This window comes from Rosa chinensis, chromosome 4, assembly GCF_002994745.2.
Source record: "Rosa chinensis cultivar Old Blush chromosome 4, RchiOBHm-V2, whole genome shotgun sequence".
In the NCBI taxonomy this organism is placed as follows: domain Eukaryota; kingdom Viridiplantae; phylum Streptophyta; class Magnoliopsida; order Rosales; family Rosaceae; genus Rosa; species Rosa chinensis.
This window is the reverse complement of record NC_037091.1, coordinates 32768291-32791755: the sequence shown is the minus strand read 5'-3', so window position 1 is coordinate 32791755 and position 23465 is coordinate 32768291. Positions and strand designations below refer to the sequence as shown.

At 36.6% G+C, this 23465-nt stretch overlaps 2 protein-coding genes across 2 annotated transcripts; one reads left to right on the top strand and one right to left on the bottom strand.

Annotated features, from left to right (window-relative positions):
* Positions 1–9293: 9293 nt before the first annotated feature.
* On the top strand, positions 9294–12528 carry LOC112198461 (50S ribosomal protein L13). Its single transcript, XM_024339586.2, has 6 exons — positions 9294–9474; positions 10539–10651; positions 10965–11036; positions 11362–11528; positions 11842–11953; positions 12048–12528. Exons 2-6 carry the CDS (start codon positions 10610–10612, stop codon positions 12309–12311), a joined length of 657 nt encoding a protein of 218 aa, XP_024195354.1. The 5' UTR covers positions 9294–9474; positions 10539–10609; the 3' UTR covers positions 12312–12528.
* A 381-nt stretch (positions 12529–12909) lies between these two features.
* Positions 12910–22762, bottom strand: LOC112198459 (prolyl 4-hydroxylase 1). The gene is made up of 12 exons (XM_024339585.2): positions 22578–22762; positions 22045–22092; positions 20927–20995; positions 18690–18742; positions 17352–17417; positions 16557–16631; positions 15634–15708; positions 14880–14950; positions 14741–14792; positions 14537–14626; positions 13524–13616; positions 12910–13357 (listed from the first exon to the last, which is right to left on the bottom strand). The coding sequence occupies exons 1-12, from the start codon at positions 22639–22641 to the stop codon at positions 13250–13252; spliced, it is 864 nt and encodes a 287-aa protein (XP_024195353.1). The 5' UTR covers positions 22642–22762; the 3' UTR covers positions 12910–13249.
* Between the last annotated feature and the right edge of the window lie 703 nt (positions 22763–23465).

Below are 23465 nucleotides of genomic sequence, written 5' to 3'. Positions count from 1 at the left end.
GTATTGAGATCAGGTGACTCGCCATACCAGGAAAACGTGCCGGCCGTTGACGTCGAGCTTCAAGTCAGAAGAAATCGACGTCGAGCTTCGGTGCTGGAGCCGTATAATTTGACCCGATGAGGTGGATGTAGAGGGTGAAGTCGGCGAGGAAGAGAAAAAGGTCAGTGGCTACTTCGATGAGGACTGGAGGTTTAGAGAGGTGAGAGAGGTCGGTGGTGACCTTTGGAGGTGATTCGATCCGGTTATTTTTGGTCCAACTCTTGACTTGGGTGGCCAGAGCATTTTCTAGGTGCCCAAATCAGATTTTTTTTTTTTAGTAATGGGACAGAAGGAAGGAAAGGAAAAAAAAAAAATTAATGTCCATTGAGGGGAAAAAAAATTAATGTCCATTGAGGGGCAATAGAAGTTTTTAATTGATATAATTTTTTAGTTTTTTTTTCTTTAATCAAAGTTTTATTTTTCTATTTTTGAAAAAATGTGTTCCCATTCCGGCGACCAAAAGTTCTATTGAGGGGCAATAGGGGGGAGAGGGAGGGCAATAGACGTTTATTGGAAAGCAATGGGAGACAATAAACCTTTCTGGCGACCTATGAAATCTCTATCGACCTCTTTGAGGACCTCCGTCGCGGTTTTTTAGAAAAGTTCGGAAGGCGGTTGCCGATGAAGGGATTCTGGCAAAACTTGGTCGGAATCTGGCAGCTTTTGACGGGGCTTCGGCAAATTCTCCTATGGTTTCTCTATCTTCCATTGTCTCTCTCTCTCTAAGTAACAAAGGGGTGAGGATAAAATAGTCTCAAAAGTAAACAAAAACCAAACAAAAAAAAACTTAATGGGGTAAATGTGAAAAAAAACCCTTAAAAATGGGGTAAATGGACAAAAACCCTTTTATTTTTTATCAATGAAATATCACTTTTGGCCTCATACCATCATCAACTTCAGATTCTCACTCTTGCAGTCTTTCTCCCACCAAAGATGTATAAATCCCTCATCACTTCAATCCCAAATACTAACTCAAAATCGACATACGAGACAAAGAAAAAAGCATTACTAAAGCAGGACCTTAAGAATTTGCAGGAAGAGTTAATCAAAAGAGCGGCATCACTAGTGAATTAACGTGGGAAGAGAGAGGACTCAGAGGACGAGAAGGATAAGAGAGGAGGGGTAAACAAGGAAAGATATGGAAAAATAAATAAAAAATTAAAGGGTGTGCATTGATAAAATAGATAAGCGTATTTAAAATTGGGTTAACTACAAAGCACTACCAGACAACAAGTTTTTTGACAACAAAGTCCACAACCTTTTCCCTTATACAATTAAGGACACACACTATTCTCCTTTTACCTCTTTTTGTTCTTTACACAGTATCAGCTTATATTTTACTTTTCCAGACTAAACACAGTATCAGCCTAAGGACTAGCCTTCAACATGCCACAACTTCACCTAACGACTTCCTGTCTAAGGGGCTACTACCAGGGCGGAATCACTGCTGTCTTAGTATGATAAGGGTCAGTCTTTATAGCAAAACAGAAAGACTGCTACTGCTTACTAACTGCTACTGTTACCAAAACATAAATGCAGAAACAGCAAAATATTTTTGTGACAGGGTACTGGGCACAAACTGAATTTATTTATTCAAACATAAATACAGATACAGAACCCAGAGCCTCACTCTTGGGCAAACAGCTAGAAGTTGCTTAGCTACTCATAACTTGATTACAAATACTTACTTGGAATCAGATGCACACTTGCATCAAGAGACTTATAGAAAACCTGCTACTGCTGCTACTATGGCTTTCTTATTTTTGAGAGAATCTGATTCTGCTCAATTTTCGAATATCAGACTGATGTTTTTCACTTCGAATGCCTTCTAAGAGAAGCTAAAGCTCCTTATATAGGGAGCGGAACTCAAATTACAATTCAAAACAACAAAATGTACAGAACGACTCCATGATTTCCTGCTTTCCTTAGTGCTCCTGCTGGTGGAGGTCGGCCGGGGAAAAAGCAGATTCTTTTAGGTGAAATGTTTTTCACCTGCTTTTTGAAAAGCAAAAGTCACTTTTTTGAAAAATACAAAAGAACTTTAGGTGTTTTCTACACCTGCTGCTTCACATGTTCTCGTCAGTTTCTAAATTGTGACCAAGGACAAACGAGTCGTTATCTGCCTGGGCCATCCTTACTGTTGTTGCATTGTCTTCGACATCTGTACCAACATACATCTTGTAGTGGTTGTCAGTTTCAAGCTTCTCCACCAATCGTAAGCATGCCAGTGTCGAATCTATCTCCTTTCTGGTAAGAGATAGGAATAAGTCACTGCTGACTACGTCAGGATGATCGTAAGCAGTGATGATAATTTTCTCTCCTGCTGCCAGGAAGGTATTTTAGGTATCCTCAGAGATAATCTTTTTGATATATTCTAGAGTCATGGCCTTCATCCACGAGATGCTTGAGTTTGGTTGGCCATTGTACCCTACATAGGATGGTTGAAGATATTTCCTTTGAATAATTCTTACATAATGATAAGGAGGAATATATTCAACTTCACCGTTTGCCTTTTGGATCCATTCTGGAGGAGTGGATCTGAACTTCAGTCGAAGCATACAGTCATTTTTTCTTACATTTTTGACTGTATTAACAATGATAGGCGGCAAACCTTTTAGATCATCATTTGTTTTAGTCCACAGATTATGGACAAAACCATTTTCAACAAGCCAGAGCTTGTGTTCTTGAGGATGTTCACTCTGAACATTAACCAGGTATCTTCCAACATAAGGACCTGAAACAATAAAGAGAGTTGGAGGAACTAGGTCTTCTGGATTATGTCTTCCTATCAGACTATGGAATTCATGCCAGTTTGATTCATTAAGTGTCATGACAGGAACTCTAGCACTTTCTGGACTTTCAAGGAAGAGAGTTTTTTCTTTTCTTACAGCACTCTGCTGTATATGACTTTCTTCAAATTGTGGTCTGGCGTTCTCATATAGTTCTTCAGCTAGTGCAAAGAGTGCCGGAAACATTAGACCACTGCTTCTTTCTTGAAAAGCAAATAAGAGATTATCCAGAATTGCTTTCTGGTGATAAGCTAGTCTCATGCCAGTTCTGAACACAGGAGTGTCAAAAGTTCTTAATTCATAATTAAAAACATTTATGACTCCAGTTGGAGTTGGTCTGCTTTTTGGCAAAGCAGCAGCCGTCAACGGTCTTGATCAGCCTTTACCGTCTGCCGTTTGAGACGGGCTAGCCAATCCTTTACCCTGGGATTGATCAGTTGAGGCTAGTCCTTTAGGACTTAGCAGAAACCTTTTAAGAACCTTTTCTTTGGTTTCCATAGGATCTTCTTGAAGCTCATGTTCTTTCCCAGTCCTTCTGCTTCTGGGATTACGACCTTCGTCGTCTTCTCTTTGGCTGAACATTGCCATTTCCCTGGTCAATGCGTCTGGAAGATAATTCTTGTTTCCTGCAATTAATTCAACATTATAATCATATTGGTTAAGAAATAATTGCCAGTTTGCTAATCTTCCTCTATCAGCAGATTTATCAAGTTTGAAATTTTTGAAATTCTTTACTCTGGCACAATCGGTGCGGACAGTAAAGGGTTTTCTAAGAAAAGCTGGAGAATTTAAAATCGTTTTCTTGACAGCCAAAATTTCCTTTTCCCCTATGGGATAATTCAGTTCTGTAGGGCTAAACTTGCCACTACAAAATTTACAGATTTTTCAATGTTAGTTCCAGGCGTCTTTTCCAGAACCACACCGGACCAATAATTATCGCTCGCATCTGTCTGGAGGATAATTTCATCATTCTCTTCTGGTTGTTGAAGAGGAGGGAGGTTTTGGCAGAGATTTTTTATCTGCTTCACGATTTTTTCATCATCTTCTGTGAAGTTCCATTTTCTTTTGGAACTTGTCTTAGGAGATAACATCGCTGTTAACCCCGAGATTTTAGGGATGAAGTCTCTTCCATAATTTATGACACCAAGGAATCTCTCTAGACTCTTAGCATCAGGAATTCTATCTGGGAATTTTCAGATCTTCTCAAGGATATGAGGTTGGAGTTTTATGACTCCATTTTTGATGTTTATTCCTAGGAAATCAACTTCATCGAGGATAAATAAGATTTTCTTTTCTCCTAGGATAATTCCATGCTGAACTATCAGCTTTACTACCTCATGGAGGTGTTTCATGTGTTCTTCTTTGTTTTTGGAGACCAGAATGTCATCTATGTAGACGACACAGAACTCCGCCACATGCTTGAAGATGTTGTCCATCTTTCTTTGGAAGATTGAGGAAGCTTGCTTTAGACCAAAAGGCATTACTAACCATTCGTAATGGCCTTGTGGTGTTCCAAATGCAGTGAGAGGTATGCTCTCAGGATGCATCTTGACTTGCCAGAAACCCGACTTTGCATTGAATTTCGAAAAGACTTTGGCTCCTCTGAGCTGGTTAATCAATACTCTTACTTGAGCAATTTGATAACCGTCTTTGACAGTCTTTTTATTGACATCTCTGTAGTCAATAACCATTCTAGCTTTTCCTCGTAGGTTTTCTGCATGATTTCTCACGTAGAATGCTGGAGCATGATGAGGGCTAGTGGAAGGTTGAATTAATCTCTTGTTCAGGAGATCTTCAATATCTTTTCTGAATTCTTTTTGATCTTCCTCTTTGTAATGAGGAATGGCTTTGACATGGCAGATAGCATTCATGTCATGCAATTTCAATTCACAGACCACTGGGTCTTTTTCCCAAAACTTCTGAGGATCTACGTCGATATTCTGTTTGAGTAGATTCTTGATTCCTTCAAGAGTGGGAATTCTTTGAGACTCAAGCTTATTCTGAAGGTGCTTGAGGTTATGCTCATAGATGAAACTAGCTTCTTCTTCTTCACTAGTTGTTTCTTCTTCTGTTTCTTCTTCTTCTTCTTCAGCAGATTCTTCAACAAGTACTTCTTCTTGTTGCTTGATTTGAAGTATGGTTTCAAATTTGGGTTTGTAGGGGGTAAGATCACCACTATTCTGGTGCGATCTCTGATATTGAGTAGTGAAACCGGGACCTACCACAGTTTTGGCTTGTGTGAGGCGGTCTGCCCAGAACACTCGTTCCCCTTTTCTGAAGCCTATCGCTTCTTCATCCTGAATGAATCTCTGTTGGAGAATAAAATCATTTCCCAACAAGAAATCAGATCCTTGGCCTTCAGATTGCCAAACATTCTGGATGATAAATGTTCCTCCACCAATGGTGATATGAACATTTTTTGCTACTTTTTTCATGGTGAGATGGCTTCCATCAAATGTAACACCAGTAGCAGATTTATTCTTATCTTCTCTCCAGAGTTCATCTAGAATTGCAAATCTTTTTGCCACAGTAAAGCCTGATCCATTATCCACAAAGGCATGTAGATGATATTTTTTATGATCAGGGAATTTCAATCCAATCTCTATGTAGTTGTTGTATCTACTTGTAGAGACGACCTTCGATTGTTGAAGCTCATTTTCTTGAGCTGTTTGTTCCTTTGGAATGAATGGTTTACATTCTTCTTTTGGAATAATTTCTGGTGTTTCAACTAGTTCAATTTCTGCATCGATTTCTTCATCGATGATTTTTTCTTTTGGTTTTGAGGAAGATGGTTTCATGACTTCTTGGAATAGAGTTTCTACCTCTTTCGCCTTTTGCTCAGAGAAATATTCTTCATATTCTTGTTCAACCAACTGGCTGACAAAGCCATTCTTAGTTTTTCTTCTTGCTTCAGCTATGAAGCATTCTTTGTGATAAGTCTTTTTTGACTCTTCACAAAACATGGGGAGACCATTCTTTTCGTGACAAAAGCAGTAGTCACAAACGAATGTACCAGGGTTCACCTGATAAGAAGACATTAAAGCTTCCGTTTTGCTTTCTTCCCAATTTTTGATTCTCAAGACATTCATTGATTTGAAGTACTCTACTTCAGAATCTGTCTCAGACTCAGATGACTCTTCTTCCTCAGACCAGGCAGAATAAACTGACCTGTCGTCATCTTCATCATCAGAATAGGCTATTTCGTAGCCTTTCATGTTAGCTATTTCTACTATTTGCTCATATTCTTCGAAGAGAGCTTTAGTAGATCTTTTACCCTTTTCAGGGCATTCATTGGCATAGTGCCCTTCAACTTTACATAACCAACATCTGCAAGCTTTCTTGCTTGGTTGTTTATGCTGATGAGTATTCTTCTTTTTCTTGAAGAATTTCTTTTTAGGATCTTCATCATTTTGTTTCTTGTAATTGGAACTCTTCTTGAATTTCCAATCCCTTTTTTGATTACTCTTTTTGAATCTTTTAGAGTAATATTTTTCTTTCTTATTTTTGTGGAATTTGGATTCATGACATCCCAAGTTTGTGGGCATATCTAATATTCCATAACAGAAATTTTCAACTCCTTTGAGTTGTTTCTTGGCCATCTTAGCTCTAAGATTGGCTTTGCATTGCTCTTTTAGTAATTGCCGGATTCTGTCGGCAATTCCTCCAACTGAAAATCTTTCAATTGGTTTTTCAGCTATGCTTTCTTGAGCTCACAGCTGTTTTCCATGGTTCAGGGAGTTTTCTGTGCAGCAGATTAACTAGATCAGTATTCTCTAGTTCACCAATTGTACAGTAATATTCTTGAAACTCATTCAAGTATTCTTCGAAATATCTCATGTCACAGATTTTGAGAGCATAGATATTCAATTTTGCCATTTCTTTGGATTTTTCACTCAAATTTGAAAGATCTCCACAGAACTGATCGTACAGTGGTACTGCAAAATCATACGGAGATTTTGAATTTTTGATTTCTTCAAGCCAGTCTCTTCCTCTGGCAGTTTCTTTGAAGGATAGGTAATACTTTTTTGCTACTCCAGTGAGAGTAGTTTCATAGTACACCTACAGATCTGGTGCTTCAAATTTGCCAAGGGTGAGTGCAGAAGCCATCATCAGGCTGTCTACCCATTGGTCAATGGTTTTTCTTTTGTCTAGACTCTTGTCTAGATTTAACCATATTCCATAGTTCGTGATAGGAACTCTAGGCAGATTATCCTCTGGGACAAATCTTTGGGAATTTCTTTCTCCTTTTTTACCCATGGGGGCTTTCTGAAATGGGAGTTTTGTTTCTTTTTTTCCTCTGCTAATGAAAGTTCTAGAGCTTTCTCCTTCTTCCATTTCAATATCTTGATAAGGAAAGACTTTTCTTGTCTCTCTGGATTTGTATTCTTTCATCTCTTCGAGTAGTTTTTCTAATCGTTCAGGATTTTCGCAATTCTCAGCTTCTTCATAAAGATCATAGAGCTTCTTAGTTCTGAACATATGGACTGGTCTGTTCAGATCAGCTTCCAATTCTTCTTCAGAAATTGATTCTTCAATAGTGGGTTTTGTACTACTGACACTAGCTTCTCTAGTGTTGTAGCTTCTTCTCAGAAGATTATTCTTGTTTATCCTGAGATTCTCAGGACAGACATCACTTTTTCTGTGATTGTCAAAATTAAGACTAATTTCTCCAGCCTTTCTACTCTCGTAGATTTTTGCTTTTGCTCTTTCCGGTTGCCTTTTTGGACCGGATAATTTCCATTCAAGAGGAAAAGTTACTTCATTCCAAGTAACTTTATGGATTTGCTGTGAATGGTTCTTCTGATTGGTGAGGAATCCAGTAGTAAGACCTGTAATATTTGTTATCCTTGTCTTAGGGGCTACTGTAGTACTCATCAATTTATAGTATATTCTATATACTACTGCAAGTTCTTGCATTTCTTCTTTCATTGATGTGCCATCTGTCTTGACTCTCAGTCGGAGACAGTGAGCTGCATCTTTCAGGCTGGTGGTAAAGTTGGGGAAGCAGTTGAAATATGCTATCTGGTCGCACAAGGATGCTTCCAGTGTCCCAAACAAGCTAGCTTGGAAGTCTGTTAACCTATTGTCCTGTAGAATACATAGGACTGAACAGTTTATTCTTTCACGAGCAAGCAGATTTATGCCTACTTGGACTTCTCCAATATGCATAAATTGATACTTTTTTGCTTGAGCTCTGGCTACTTCTGCTGGAGTGATCAGTAGAAGATCAGTCTCTCCACCTGCTGTTGCTGGGGTTGTAATCTCCAGTAGTTTAAAATGATGGCTATCCATCAGATCAAATTTTCCTTTTCTGTAGATTTGTTTAAAATCTAATTTTGGAATGGAGGAGTTTTTTACCTCTTGTTCAATTTCGTTGAATTCGAACTCTTCAGCATTAAGGAGCTGTACTCCTTTCTTTTTTCTAAAGATGCTTAACATCTTCATTTCTCTTTTTTTTTTTCTGGGTTTTCATACCGGATACTAGTCTGACTAGTAGATGGTTCCAGAAAAATCATGTTTGGAACACGATTTGTGTCTGGTTTTTCTAATGGTTTGAATCCATTAGTTTTCTTTTTTACTGTAGGCACTTTCTTGTCCTTCAGTATATTTTTCATAGAATCTAGCGTTTTTTGCTGTTCATTGATTTTTCTACTGACAACTGTCAGCTTTTTTTCTTCCGCTTTTGGAAGTCCCTTGATATAATCCAGTTTGTTTTCCAATCTTTCCAATTGGTGGATTATAGCAGGTAATTTTTCTAGATGAGTTTGACATCTAGATATTTCTAGTAACAGCTTCTGATATTTCTCATCAGAAGTTTTTAGTAGAGAATTTATTTTCTCTAATAACAATTCTGACATTGTCTCCATTAAGGAGGGGTTCTCCTTTGAGCTATTTTACAAGCTCTGATACCAGTGATGTGCGGATCTAACCAATGCTCAAATAATCAAGAGGTTTTTGTTCCTCTTCCAGAACATCTAAGAGATTATCTATCTCCTCTTCTATTCTATAGATTCTAGTCTGTAGTCTATAGATAATATCCCAGTAATTGGGAGAATCTCTACTAAGATTATCTCTATAGGTTTTTAATTTTCTCAATTTCTCTCTCTCTTTTTGCAGTTCCTTAGTAGTAATTTTGCAGATAGCAATCAACTCAAGTCTATCAACAATCGAAATTATGAATGGTAAAAATAACCGTTTACCTTCGAGTATAGAGGATGGATTTATACCTGCAATATGGTTAAACAAACAAATTCAAAAGCATGGGCCCACTACGCTCCGTCAATTTTCTTTTTACTGAAGGGAAAGATTAAAACTTAGAGAGAAAGTGAAACTTGCTAAAGACAAAATGTCCTTAAGTGTAAACTTTTGTCCTTAGATGTATAAAACCAAAAGTTGAGGAGTTTTTTGTGTTTTGGACTTCTACTAGGAGGGTCTTTGTAGTTTGTTGTTTAAAATTTAGGCCCATGATCGAAGAAGAAAAAAGGAAAAAGAAAAGAAAAAACCAAAAAAAACCAGTTGAGTGACCGAAGGGCCATGATCACTTGATCATAAGGGTTTAAGCCTTGAGTTAAAAACCAAAAGGTTCATTTTTCACGATCCAAATTGCTGGGAACGCCAAGGCTGAGCCACCCGATCGCATTTGCAGGTGATATCTCATTTCTCTTTTAATCAAAATTGTTAGCTTTCCTATATGGAATTCTTTTCTGTTCTTGCTTTTGCTTGATTGATAATGATGATTCTGCGGAATTTTGTACGGTACTATCTTGTGTTTTTCAACTTTTGATGGATAGCACTTCAATTCATCTAGGCTTCTTCCTCAACTTGTCAGATTACTGGGATAACAAATTGAACTACTCAAATACTCAAGTTTGTTTCCATGGTGTTACCGTTTTTTTTTTTTTTTTTAAAAACTTGGTTTGATGAATAGTGTACGTAGGAATCGTCGTTTCTTTGATATTTAATGTTGTAGTGACCTTTATCAGTAATTTACACTCTTATCTGTGTAGTTGAGACAAAAATTATGAGAAGATTTCGAGTGTTGAGGTGGTGTGAGTTTGATTTTTGAGAGTTAATGCGTGCCTCTGGAGAAAAGGATACAACTTGAAAAACATATTAGAGTATTAGTATTAGTATTAGTATTATATTATGGTTTCAATACTAATACCCAGAATACAGAATACAGGAATCAAAGGAAGAGACTTGAAGTAGATTTGCAATCTATCTCTTGTTTGTTTAACACAGAATTTATGCATATTATTTGTTTGACTTATTGTTTCTTTGAAATGGATCATTATGTTATCTAGCAAATATAAACCTCCTTAGATGCCCGTCACAACAGGCTAGTCTCAATTAGAATTTATCTATTGTCATGGTTCTATTGGTTTCTTTAGAAGTTGGATTTATTGTATTTGAAGCTGAAATCTTTTTTATAGTTATATCCAAAATGTTCTACTGCATCTGTGAGTACATCCAAGGGACCCAAGTTTGAGTGTTTTTATAAAGTTAGATTTTGAAGCTGATACAAAATCTGGTATAAATTTCATAAAATAAGGAATTGATTCTTTTCTCTGGTAAGCCAAGTTTGGTTAACAATTACATAATATAAGTAATTTTTTGTTTTGTATTTATTTATTTTTTCTTATGATAAAATTTGCTAGATCTTCTTGAGCTTTATGTTTCTTTGCTAAACCTTTGATTCTGTTTTGACAGCTGGTTGATTTGCATTTGAAGAAGTTGAAAGTCACTGAAGGTAAAGTTGGAAGAAGAAAAAGAAGAGAGAAATGGCAAGCCAGGCAGCTAGGTCTTTTAACGGTAACATGAAGGTGATGTTGCCTTGTTGATATACTGACTAATCTTATTTTCATGGTTTTAGTGGTTGATTGTCTGGTCCAAACCAGTGCTCATAGAAATTATCCTTTGTAGATTTTAAAGCAAGACAAACTATAAATTTGTATATTAACCAAAAAGCTAGCACATTTAGTGAAATGTACCAAGACAAAGGTTTTGCTTCTTGTAGGTTTTAATTTATAGCCTGGGAGTTTCACATTGCACCCAGTATTGTAAAAAGTCCAATCTTTGTGGTGTGTGAATGGACAATTTGTGTTTAAAAAAGCTTGTGCTTTGATTTTTGTACAGAAAGCTGTTGCCGGCCTCAGACGTATTAATCTTGATGGTCTGAGATGGAGAGTATTTGATGCGAAAGGCCAGGTTCTTGTTTGTGAATTTCATAACATTTCTGGTAACATCTAGCTGTTAGGAACTTAGGAATAGAAGACCTTTTTGCATTCTTGATTTCAACATTAGTATGAATTATGATGCTTGAATTTCTGATACCTTTTTGGAAGAAAAGTAACAGGATGAATCAGTACATTATAGTGCAAGGTGGATGCTGAAGCAATTGGCTTCTTAATGCATTTACGATAAATTCTGAACTAGGTGTAATCACAATATTCAGTTGTCTGCATATCAACAATATTCAGTTGTCTGCATATCAATTCTTAAAAGTAAATGATAAAAATGAACCCATTTTTAGGTTCTTGGAAGGCTAGCATCTCAAATATCTACTGTGATTCAAGGAAAGGATAAACCAACATACACTCCAAATCGAGATGATGGAGATATGTGCATTGTGCTGAACGCGAAGGATATTTGCGTCACGGGTAGTAAACTGACTGATAAAGTTTATCATTGGCATACTGGGTAAGTACTTATTACTGAAAGTTGTCATATATTGCTGCTATTGTGGTGGGCTTAATGGATATAAAGTCATTCAGTTGTTGTGTCACTACTAGTTCCAGTTCCATAAAGTTTATTTTTTCATTTTCATTTAGTTGTAGACCTTCAAGAACACTGAAATTGACAAATTAGCGTTCTAATAGAGTTCTGAGAATCATCAAGTTTACTCATTTATCTACTGATGAATAAAGGAACTTTTATTTTTTATGTTTTATAATATCTTCTAGATATAGGCATATCCCTTTGGTCTCAATGTCGAATCATATATGGCTTGTAGGTATGTGGGTCATCTGAAGGAGAGGACGTTAAAAGATCAGATGGTCAAAGATCCTGCAGAGGTCATTCGCAAAGCTGTGTTACGTATGCTTCCAAAGAACAAATTGCGCGATGTGAGTTTCATTACAGTACCATTTTCTTGTCTGTTAAGTTCTAACACAGAGTATCTTGTATCAAAATATTGTGGAATGCTGCTTCATATTGCAGGATAGGGATAGAAAGCTGAGGATATTTCCTGGTAGTGAACACCCCTTTGGTGATCGGCCCCTTGAACCATATGTGATGCCCCCTAGGAGAGTAAGGGAAATGCGGCCCCGTACAAGACGAGCCATTGTCCGAGCTCAGAAAAAGGCTGAACAGCAACAACAAGATGCTAATGATCCACGAAAGGGCAAAAAGAAGGATACACGGGAATTGGTTGCTTCTAATTACTCGAGCTTATTTGGGCTTATGAAAGTTGTTGAGGAATAGCCACCTAAAATGGGATTTGAATCGGGACTTTTATGTAGTGGCAGTGCTTTCCCCGTACCAATGTTTGACGGTTAGAGTTGTCAGCTTGTAGTAAGGAAATGAGGTGCCATATCTGTGGCTAGGTCTATCAGCAATAAGATTTTGAAGTACACTTAAGGCTTTCCCCATGTGCATTACTGGTACTTCAGTAATAATTGTGGTTCTGTGGCGTATGATACACACACACACACACACGTTAATTAATTGAAATTGGGGAAGATCGACCTAACTCAGAATCTGTTTAATAACAAAAATTTGTTTCAGTCTGCTCCAATAGTTCCATTTAGTCTAGTGGCATGAATACTTCCCCTGTTGTAAGCTAAGTTCAACTCTTGAACATGATGATTGATAAGAAGATGCAGCTAGTTGAAGGTCTGTAGTTGGTAGAAAAATAGGTGGAGATCTCTCATTTGCAGTTTGTAGATGACACAATGTTCTCTCTTCCTTTCGAGTAAAACACAACATAAAGAATCTGTTAATATGGCTTTAAGCTTGCAATGTTGTCTTTGGAAGGAAAATCAACAAGGGCAAGTGTTCCACCAAGGATTTCAAGAAAAGGTTTCATAAGAGGCCTAAATTTTGCCATCAAGAAAGCATTTGCATTTTGCCTTTCTCGGCAACAGAATTTCATTACAAGATGCACCTTATCCCATACTATTCTCCGTGATCATATGCACTCTTCACTTTCTATCATGATTATTGAGTATGTTGTTCTGTTTAATCCCACTACTACCTAAACTGAGGCGGTATGACACTACTCTTGATGCTCATCATATTTGGAATGCCAAACTTGATGTCCATCATGGCTTAGAGATATCTGACTGTACGTATCTATCTATTTCATGAACCAGGTAAAAGCCCCAAAATTCATATAATTTAAGAGGTGCAAGCTAGAAAAATCAAGAGGTAGCTCTTTGCCTCATCCATTTTGTGGCTGACCACTTTTCCCCAGCTAGCACCTCGCACCCTGCATGTATGCTATTTGGATCTGATTGGCCATCCAGACCCTGGAAAAAAAAAATATCACATATGTTTGTGGTCACACCAACCTTTACTCCACTAAAAAGCAAAAAAATATCAAAAACGAATCAAGTCATCACCATAGAAGGCAAATCATCATTTGGTTTTTTGAAAAATGCAACTATTAATGCATCACTTGAAAGGGAAACTAACCATGCTCCAGAAAAGGACAGCATCTCCTTTAGTTGGCTTGACAGACATACCCTTTACAACTTTTCCACCACAGCTACATTCACCTGAGCCAGCCTAAAATCCCACACAAGTTAAAACACAGACTTGCAGTACTCTCAACGAATAATACATGCACAAGTGAGGATGGAAAGAGAATTTACAACTGAGAAATTAAAATACTATCTTATGTTCAAAACAGCATGTTTGACAACCTCAACTCTCTGCCTGAGGAAAATCCTTGGCATCGATAAGCACCATGTAATTTCATGAATCACAAAATCTCCTACTTGAAACAGATTTCAGAATTTTAATGGTCATTGGAATGAAAACTTTGGAAGTACCAAGGAACTTTAAATGATTGAAATTTTAGAAATGGGATATGAAGTCCTAGAATTTGAGAAGTTTCTGATTTAGAGCTATATTAGAAATTAAACACATTAATATAAGAACCTATATTGCCCCCTCAGCTCAATGGTGTTTTCTCTCCACAGATTAGAGGGGCAGCTCTCCTATCACCGAGTTATATATGAGATAGTACTGTGCTGAAATTCACCTAAGGGTCCGTGTCTGTAGCACCTTGGGGCCTATCTTTCAAGCCTCACTTGTGTTTTGACAGGAAGATAAAACCTTTTTAAATAAGATAGAAAGAAGACAAAAAATATCTGCTTTCAGAATAAATGAAGATAAGAAATGCCCGACTTGGTAAAATGGTCCATATAACCAGCCAAAAAGGAAAAGAAATGAAAATAACTAGATAAATAAAATAAGTTTACTTCGCTTTTGTCTGAAAAGGTTAAAAGAATACGTATGGATGGCCGGGATCCAATCCTAGGAAACCACCTTAGTTATTTCTTCCACCTATTGCCCATCCCAACCCATTTCCCCCTCCTTAACCATGTCCCCGTTATTCAGTTCTGGGTACATGACGCCATTAGGTAGCAGGCTAACAAGAATAGTAACATGCAATGAAGCATCCAATTAGGAAAAGAAAGTACCATAGGAAAATAAGTTTCTCCACCCTCAACATTGTCACTCAGATACATCAGAATTGTTGCTACTCGCTGACCACCACGTTTCAAGTTAAACTGTCAGCATAGAAAGAAAGAATCTTAATAAGTTAATATTACAAATTTACGGCAAAGGAATTAAGGATGACTGCAAGTGAAGGGGCAAGTATAATGTGGAGTAAAGAAACTTACAGTGTCAGAGAAGTAGTCATGATGAGGTTTATAATACTGGTCCTTTTCATACCTGTGCTGCTGCAGATGTTAGCCTTGGTACTGAATATATTGCTCTGCATGTTCATGAATTGACTTTATACTCAAATAAGTCACGTACCTCAAAACTTGAATCAGTTCCCCATTTTCTATTGGTACTTGAGAATAGACAGAAATACGTTTTTCAATTGCCTAATTGAGTAAAAGAAAGAGGAGCACAGTTAGATAGAGTTTGGTTTGCTCTTCAACCACAAAGGACTATGCTAACACTAAATAAATAAAGATTGGAAATACAAGTAGACATCAGATACAAAGCTTAAAAGTGGACATTGCGCTCAGGATATCCCTCTACTCCTACCTCATTCCTCTCCATCCATACACACATACACATGTACTCATGTGCATACAAGGAAACAAATAGTTTAACAGATATGCAAGCTTTCTCAAGTACATATCAATCGCTGACAGTAGACTATTAAAGATCACTCAGCCAAAGTAGCCTCGTCCAATATTTTGTCTCAAGTACTCTGACTATTCTCTCAGTATCACTAAAACAAAGTACCGTCTAATGATGACTCAAGACGAAAGAATACTCCTAGAAGATTCAAGGCCTTTGCAAGATAACGAATCTTACTGTGTTATACAGAAATCACATGTGGATAAGGTTGTACACATATCACTAAATTTAAAAAGATAAAGTTGCATTTCTGGTTGCTTTTCCTTATGAGGACTGACACAGGTATGAGCCACTAGTTTCCAGGATGGGGGCATAAATTAAAAAATAGCCTACAAATCTGACATTGTAAATTCACATCCAATAAGTAATAAGCCTTGATTAATGTAGAAAAGAAAAGAATTGAACTTAAACCACCTACCTGTATCATTGGGAACTTTTTCTCTTGAGGACTCAAGAACATACCAGAGCTGGTACGAACCTTACTCTTTATCCCCTGAAAAAATGGATACTCAGTATGAACGATTATGCACTTAACTGGAAAGGAAAACATATTAGCTTTAAAGTTATAACAGCCCATCAAAGAAACCCATTGACCACAATAAGAGCTAACTCGAGCAACTGACCATATACAGGGAAAAAAAGTTATAAAAGAAAGATAGAAGTACTGTGACTTGAAATAAAAAGAGAGATTATGCTTTTACATTTTTACAATCTACTGGCTAATCAACATGCTTTTGCTGTGATTTTTAATTATCATGAATTAAATTTGGGTGGTTTATGACTTTTGGCCCCTCCAAAGGCATGTGTCGATCTTGCCAATCGAAGAACTTGTTCCACAGCAGTGCCAATCAATTGGCATAGGCTCCCATCTATCAGCCGAGTATTTTCTCTTATCTTTTTAAAATTTTTGATAGGAGACAGAATTTTATTGCAAAGAGAAAGAATGTACCTAGAAGTGTATAACTAATGGACTGAACTTAGAGAACAAGAACTACCAAAACTAAGACAACAACAGCCACAGTAATTCCACCGCTAACAATTGGTATACGCAGCCTTACCACCCCATGTACACCTAAACTTATACACTCAAGACAGTAGGCAAACATAAGGATACAAATGGACCACTAACAATTTATATAAGCAGCCTAACGAACAGCTAACATATTTCACTTACGGAGTTGCAAAGTATTTTCAGACCCAAAAAAAAAAAAAGAGACTTGAAAGCATTAAATACTTTATTAGCATGATATCATGCAGAATTATATCCCAACTTCTAAGGACAGGCAAGACCGCCAAAGCATGACATAAGATCCTCCAATTTGGGAAAAAGAGGGTGCATACCTTTCCTGTTTTGATGTCCACTACAGTGGATACTTCAAGGCGAGGAGAGGCAATAGCTCTAAGATAGTCGCATTCCTGTAATGGGTGTAAACCTTTCAATTTAGAAGCTATGTTCTACAGCTTCCTTTTTTAGATTAGGAAACTAAAGATCCTCAAGAATCAATCAAAAACCTCAATAGTTCCACTCGAAGTTTCATTTAACATGTGCTGCCAAACAACATTGACACCCTTGCATTTGGCAGCTTAAGATTAATCAACAAACACAAAAGTTTCTATCAAGGGAGAACAAATCATACTTTTCTATTCAAGGTTAAAGATTGGCCAATTGTCTACTAAATTGAATTAGAACTGAATACCCAAAATCCGGAAGCCAATAAATCATTTTACAAAATCTAGTAGTACAGACCAACTTAAATTAGTGAAACTGACCTGTTTCTCATTTATGTATTTTAGAGAAGTTTATTAATTCTATCATCTTCCCTATGAAAGATATCCTAAAGCTCCAAATTCAAATCCACTGCAAATACATAAACTCATTGTTCCTACTTCAACATTTGTATTTATCTAAATCAATTTATGAAACTTTGAATATACTGACCAGTATTCTAGCTTGAAAACTTAAGTACTTGACACTCTTTGAGCTATTTTTTTACTGTTGCAATTATCAGTAGTAGTATTCCCAGGTAAACAAAAAACTAGTGCCCAATCACTGAAGCCAATAGAAATTACAATAAGAGTTAAAAATAATCATGCACACTAGAATAGTTGATGCTTTTAGATATGCGAACAGCATACCTCCGTGCTCAAGAAGTTATGAAGCACAATTATTCGAGGTAACCAGCTTATCACTTCTGGCTTGACCTACATTGACGGTATAGAGAAAGAAAATCAAAATCTCACTATAAGCAATGTACAGCGAAAACCCATTTAAAATAACATCCCTCCTTCCCTCAACCAAAAACAAAAAGTCATCCGAGGATACAAGACAAGTGTTCTAAAGCTAAATTATTTATAATCCTCTTTTTCAGAATTGAGTTTCATTCTAATCTTTTATGAATTATTTATTGGACTTCCTATCTCTCTAGATTTTTGGTGTTGCCTCTTTAACAAATTTTATTAGGTGTAAAGTAACATATATCACTTGCATCATTTGCAAACTGTCCAATTGTTTTGCAGCACACTGCCATTGAGAAATACACCATGTTGAACAATGGGGATATGGCGCAGCCATCAACCCAACGTCGTCTAGTTTAAAGCTTTAAAAAAGTGGCAACCTTAGCTAACATACAAATTACTGAAGATTAATAGGACAATCACACATATATAACGATGTTCTTGGATCTTATATCAAGATTATTTCAGTAACTATCTTTAACACCCATCTTTGTGTTAAATTCAATCGTTTCCATGCCCACAAATATTAAAGAAATACAACACCAAACAATTCAGGAAAAGATTACTGTATAATTAAACCAAGCAACAAGAAATATATATTATATATATATATGAAGTGTTTGTATAATAAAAAGGTATGTTGTATATGAAGTACGTTAAGATGTTGAAGCAGCCATCAACCCAATGTCATCTAGTTTAAAGCTTTAAAAAGTGGCAACCTTAGCTAACGTACAAATTATGGAAGATTAATAGAACAATCACACATATATAGCAATGTTCTTGGATCTTAGATCAAGATTACTTCAGTAACTATCTTTAACACCCATCTCTGTGTTAAATTGCGACAATCGTTTCCATGCCAACAAATATTAAAGAAAGACAACACCAAACAATTCAGGAGAAGGTTACTGTATAATTAAACCAAGCAACAAGAAATATATATATATATATATATATTATATATATATATATATGAAGTGTTTGTATAATAAAAAGGTATGTTATATATGAAGTACGTTAAGATGTTGAAGTAGCATAGTTCAAAACTGTCCAGAAGTTTCAATCATCGTGGACCGAAGGTGCCTAATCAATAATTTCTATTCTCTACCCAAGTGTCAAATTTCATTGTCCTCTCCGCTAAATGATTCATGGCATTAACTTTTTATTTTCTTTTTAAAATAGGCATGTAACTATCTTAAAGAACTAGAAAACAAAACTAAATGGAAATGGAAAACATACATATCCAAGGCGTAAAATTTCTGCTTCTTTGTCATTGGTCCAATGAGGAACACCTGAAATTTCAAAACAGAAGGAAACAAAATTGAAAAAATGTTTCAACCTGCACCAAATGAACACACCGCAATGTGCTCTATCATCTCTAAATCTCTGTCTTCTATTATTCATGCATGTCATATAGGGTTATAATTATAGTGGACACAATGAATCTGATTCGAGCATCAAAATAAGAAGAGAAAAAATGCAACTGCACATACAACCACAATACAATGAGTTAAAAACCCTGTCAAATACCAGCTACTTGATTCAAGCTCTTCAAGAACTTTATAATAATGGATAGGAGAGAAATATTATATTCAATTTAGCAAATAATAATGGAGAAGGTAACACATGATCACAAACAATGATACCACACATGTGGGCAAGAGGTTCACAATGGAGAAGGACTATAGGATAAATAATAAAACTACAGTAAAAAGGCAGCTATTATCCAGATCCCTCAAACTACAGCTGCCTTCCAATCTAGCAGAAGAAAAGAGAAATTGTAGTCTTTGAAAGCTACAGGAGGCTTTGAAGACTTTGTCCTCCTTGAAGCAAACCACAGGTGTTTACCCTCCCATGTGCCACCAACAAGCTTGAAACCTTGACCTTGGGTAGCACTTAGCTTTGTAGATAAATATTGCAGCAGATAAAACTTGATCCGAGGTAACCTTAATTGTTAATCTGTAAAAGGAATAGCAAGAGAAAGTCCAAGATGACTCCACCATTTATCTCCTATCAATCACTTCAGAGCCCACCAATCTGACTATTTCTAACAACAGCAACAATGAAGATACCTCCTTTACTTCTTCATCCATTAAGTTTCTTCAAAAACCTAAACCTCAATCAACCGGGAAAGTGTTTGGAATAGCTAAACTTTTTAAATTTTTGATATGGAATCTAGATTGTCTGAAAGCCTTAGAAAAGATCAGTTCAACTGTTGGTCCCCAACCAAAATCTTGCCCCTTCCCCCTTTACCGACTTCTAGCTGAAAGCACTTGGAAAATTGACTCGTCACAGCAGAAATATCCTTCCAAGGGCATCAAATTATCCTCTGTAGATAGTTAAAGAACTAATTGAAAAGACTGGAATAAAATTAGGAAAAAAAACTCATAGCAAGATCAAGGTACGAACAAGCATAAGTAAGAGCTAGCAGCCACCTAACCAACTTTAGAATATAGTCTGTGAACACAACGGGGCAATTACCCCAAAGCAAGGTTCAAAGTCTAGTCTTGACCCAAAAGGAATCAACCTCCTCGCTGCCTTGCCTTCAAAAATTACATTTTTCCTTAGTGATGAAACCACTCGAAAAATTGGCTAACACGAGTTCCTCCAACAACACTTTATCTTCCACCTCCAGAAGGAAGAAACCTCTCAGCAGAAGAAGAACCAGCTGAGATGGCACCCAACTCACTCTAGCAACCTGAAGAAGTTTATACCTTAATCTTAACACCATTGGACAGTGAAGGAAAAGGTGATCATTACTCTTGAACGAAAATGCAGGGACATCTTGCGGCATCTCTATCTTTTCTTTGGGAATGAAACCATTGTTTGTCATGCTCGTGCCAGGCACCTTTGCATCTCATAACAATCTTGAGTTGTCCTTAGAAAAAGTGAGACGACTCTGGCAACAAATACTCATGCTCTGACCTACTTGTTGGTTTGTAAAGTAGGCCACCACTCAATTCTATTTCCTTTACACTTGATAACTCCTTCAGCAGTGAAGTCTATTTGGAACCCATTTAGGACAGGTCTGGTTTCATACACGTTCTCACTTTCCTTAAGGTGGCACGCTCATGCTCATAAAAAGACTGCATAGAACCTTCCAAATTACATCCTCTCCCTTTTCCACATTTAGGATCTAGTAGTTAAATGGTCAGAGCAACTTCAGAGGGATTTATTACAGAAAAGGGACAAGACAGATTTAAGTGGTTGATGACTTGCAGTGGGTAGTGGCCTGCTTCTGGTTAGCCACTGGGTGTAGGGATCTCAACAACTTTTCACTTAAATCCATATTGTAATAATCATACTTAGATTTCTTATCCCAAATACAACCTACTTATAACATATATGGCAGATGAAACAATAGATTGAATATAACATTAGCATTTTCTAAAGCAAAATTCCAAAGAAAGGGAAAAAAATAATAATAATCTGCTATAACTGTACACTCAATGTAACTTGTCAACAACCATACTAACCTCTGGGGAATTTAAGATAGCCATCATTTAGACTTCTGCCCAGTCTCCTTGAAGCTGGAAACTCAGATCCTGAAGGGGATACATTTAAAGAGAAGAATCATCTAATAGAATAAAAATTGCAAAAAGATTATAAGAATTTGATGATCTCAACAATAATAAATAAATAAAATCGTAACTGATGAAAGATTGCCCACGAATACTTAACCAAACATATTTATATAACTACTTTCCCCTGGACCATGAGAAACTAAGGTATTCAGTAGTTGAAAGAAAGCATTCTTCCAATAGGATATGCACACAATAAGCACATTAACAAAGAAACTGAGCAATGGAGGTGGAAAAATGAAGATTTACAAACAGAATAAGACATTCGAGTCCATAGAATCAAGACAAAATTCAAAGCTCGTCTTTAAGAAAAAACAAAAGAAGCTAAAGATGCACGAATTTCCTACAGAGATTGTATAATTCCAAACAGTCAAGGCCAAGCCCCACTTTCTCCAGAAACAAATTTTATACTCTTGCAAGCTCTCATATGGTAGTTTTATGTCTAGAATCTGGATTACTAATCAATGGAAAAGCGTAATTTCACTCAAAAGCATGCGGTGGGAATCTGAACGCTTTAGTTTGATTTCAATGAATGCCCATAAAACCAGTGAATACCGGATTATCTCAATTTTCCTGGATCTCCTTTAATTCTATTAATCTTCATTTTGGAAAACTAAATTTATAATTCCATGGCTCAATTGTTTTAAGACTGCATCAATAATCTGTCATCCAAGGGACCAATTCTAAGAGTAAAGGCTTGCCTAGTTTGAAATTTTGGTTTGGCAAATAAACAATATAAATAAATGCAAAGGGATTCCCATCGTTCAGCTGAAAAGACTCTCTTTCAAAATGATCAATTACAATGTTTGCAAGAAAAAGAACAAGGAGCAAGCAAGATCCAGCATATATGTATTAAGAGCTACAGCAGATCCATTCATCAATAGCTCTTCTACTTTGTATACAGGCAAGATATGTCAAAAAGGTATAACAAAGTCATCACCATGAGCTTAACACAAAACGGCAAGAGCAACTGCAAGATAATAACTCTGTCTAAGAAGTCAACAGAAACATACCATATGACTCCTCCAATCTTCGTATAAATGCCAACTGGAACAAAGCACCTGCAATTTAAAGATGGTGATTCATTGAAAAACAAATAGTATTATCAATTTAACACCATTCAAGGGACAGGATTCGTGATTTGAATGATCATCGAATGCCAAGTTTATCCATAACATAACACTATATTGGGTTTTCAGATAAAAAGCTCTACTTCTACAAAACGCATTTGGGTATGACGATGCTTTCTTACTAACAATTGAGTCTCAATGTTTCATATATAAAACACAACTTTCTGCTTTCAAATTTCACATTTCACATTTCAGAGGTAACATCGAGCTAGAAATCACCCACCATTTCAGACCCAAAATATGACACTGCATAGTGTTGAGTACAAGTGAATCTGAGGACAAGTGATTCTATTATGATCCTAATATTCACTTCAATGAAAAGACAGGATCTTTGTTTGGTTCTCGATCGGGAAAAACAAATGTAGTAAAAGGAAGATAAATAGGAGCAAAGATTGAAACTTTGAGATGGGCGTTACCTATAATCATTCCAACAGTGACAAACGTAAGGAGTCCAAACACAATCTTCATCGCAGCAGCCATGGCAGTTGGCAGCAAAATCTAAGAGCGCAACCCAACACAACACTAAAGACAGCCGTTGTGTAATGTAGGAAATCGGACATTCATGTTTGTTTAGTCAAGGTTTTGACCCATATGTATGTTTTTGTCAAGGTCAATATATTTATTCCATAGAAAAATATGAATAACTATCCCCTTTCATCATTTTGATTTTTATCGTCACCCGTTACATCTCCATGCAAATAGTGATTCAAAAATGATCATTTACCCAATTTCAGCTTAAAATTTGCCTACTTGCTCTACTAACAGTTTTTTAACCCTATTTACCCAAAACACTCTAAGAGATTATTTCCTCTTTACCCAATTAATTCTTTTTTTATTCTTTTTATTTATTTTTGGGATTTTTTTTCCTCTCCTTCTTTTTCACTTAAGAGAGAAAAGTCATCCTCCACCTTACTGTGCTCCTATGACCCACGCCAGCCGCGGACTCCAGCGACCGATGACCGGAATCCGGAATCCGGCCACCTGATTGTTGACCGGATTCCGACATCTGAATTTATTGCCCCCTAATAATACCCAGTAACCATATTATTACCCTCCAGTAATCATATTATTGCCCCACAGTAATCATATTATTGCCTCCAACAATCATATTATTGCCCTCCAATGAATTGCATAAACTCCCAAAACCAAAATGAATACACTACAGGCACAATTGATCAATTTATATACATATTATTGCATCCCAATACTCATATTATTGCCCCCTAATAATCATATTATTTCCCCTAATAATCATATTATTGTCATCCAATAATCATATTATTGCCCATCGGTGAATTGCATAA

Excerpts from the sequence above, each read along its gene's own strand:
- LOC112198461 (XM_024339586.2), top strand. The coding sequence starts at position 10,610 with ATGGCAAGCCAGGCAGCTAGGTCTTTTAACGGTAACATGAAG. Across the intron at positions 11,037-11,361 it reads TATTTGATGCGAAAGGCCAG|GTTCTTGGAAGGCTAGCATC; the intron begins GTTCTTGTTTGT and ends ACCCATTTTTAG. Across the intron at positions 11,954-12,047 it reads CAAAGAACAAATTGCGCGAT|GATAGGGATAGAAAGCTGAG; the intron begins GTGAGTTTCATT and ends TTCATATTGCAG.
- LOC112198459 (XM_024339585.2), bottom strand. The coding sequence starts at position 22,641 with ATGGCTGCTGCGATGAAGATTGTGTTTGGACTCCTTACGTTTGTCACT. Across the intron at positions 18,743-20,926 it reads CTATCTTAAATTCCCCAGAG|GTGTTCCTCATTGGACCAAT; the intron begins GTTAGTATGGTT and ends TTGAAATTTCAG. Across the intron at positions 16,632-17,351 it reads ATAACTTCTTGAGCACGGAG|GAATGCGACTATCTTAGAGC; the intron begins GTATGCTGTTCG and ends CACCCATTACAG.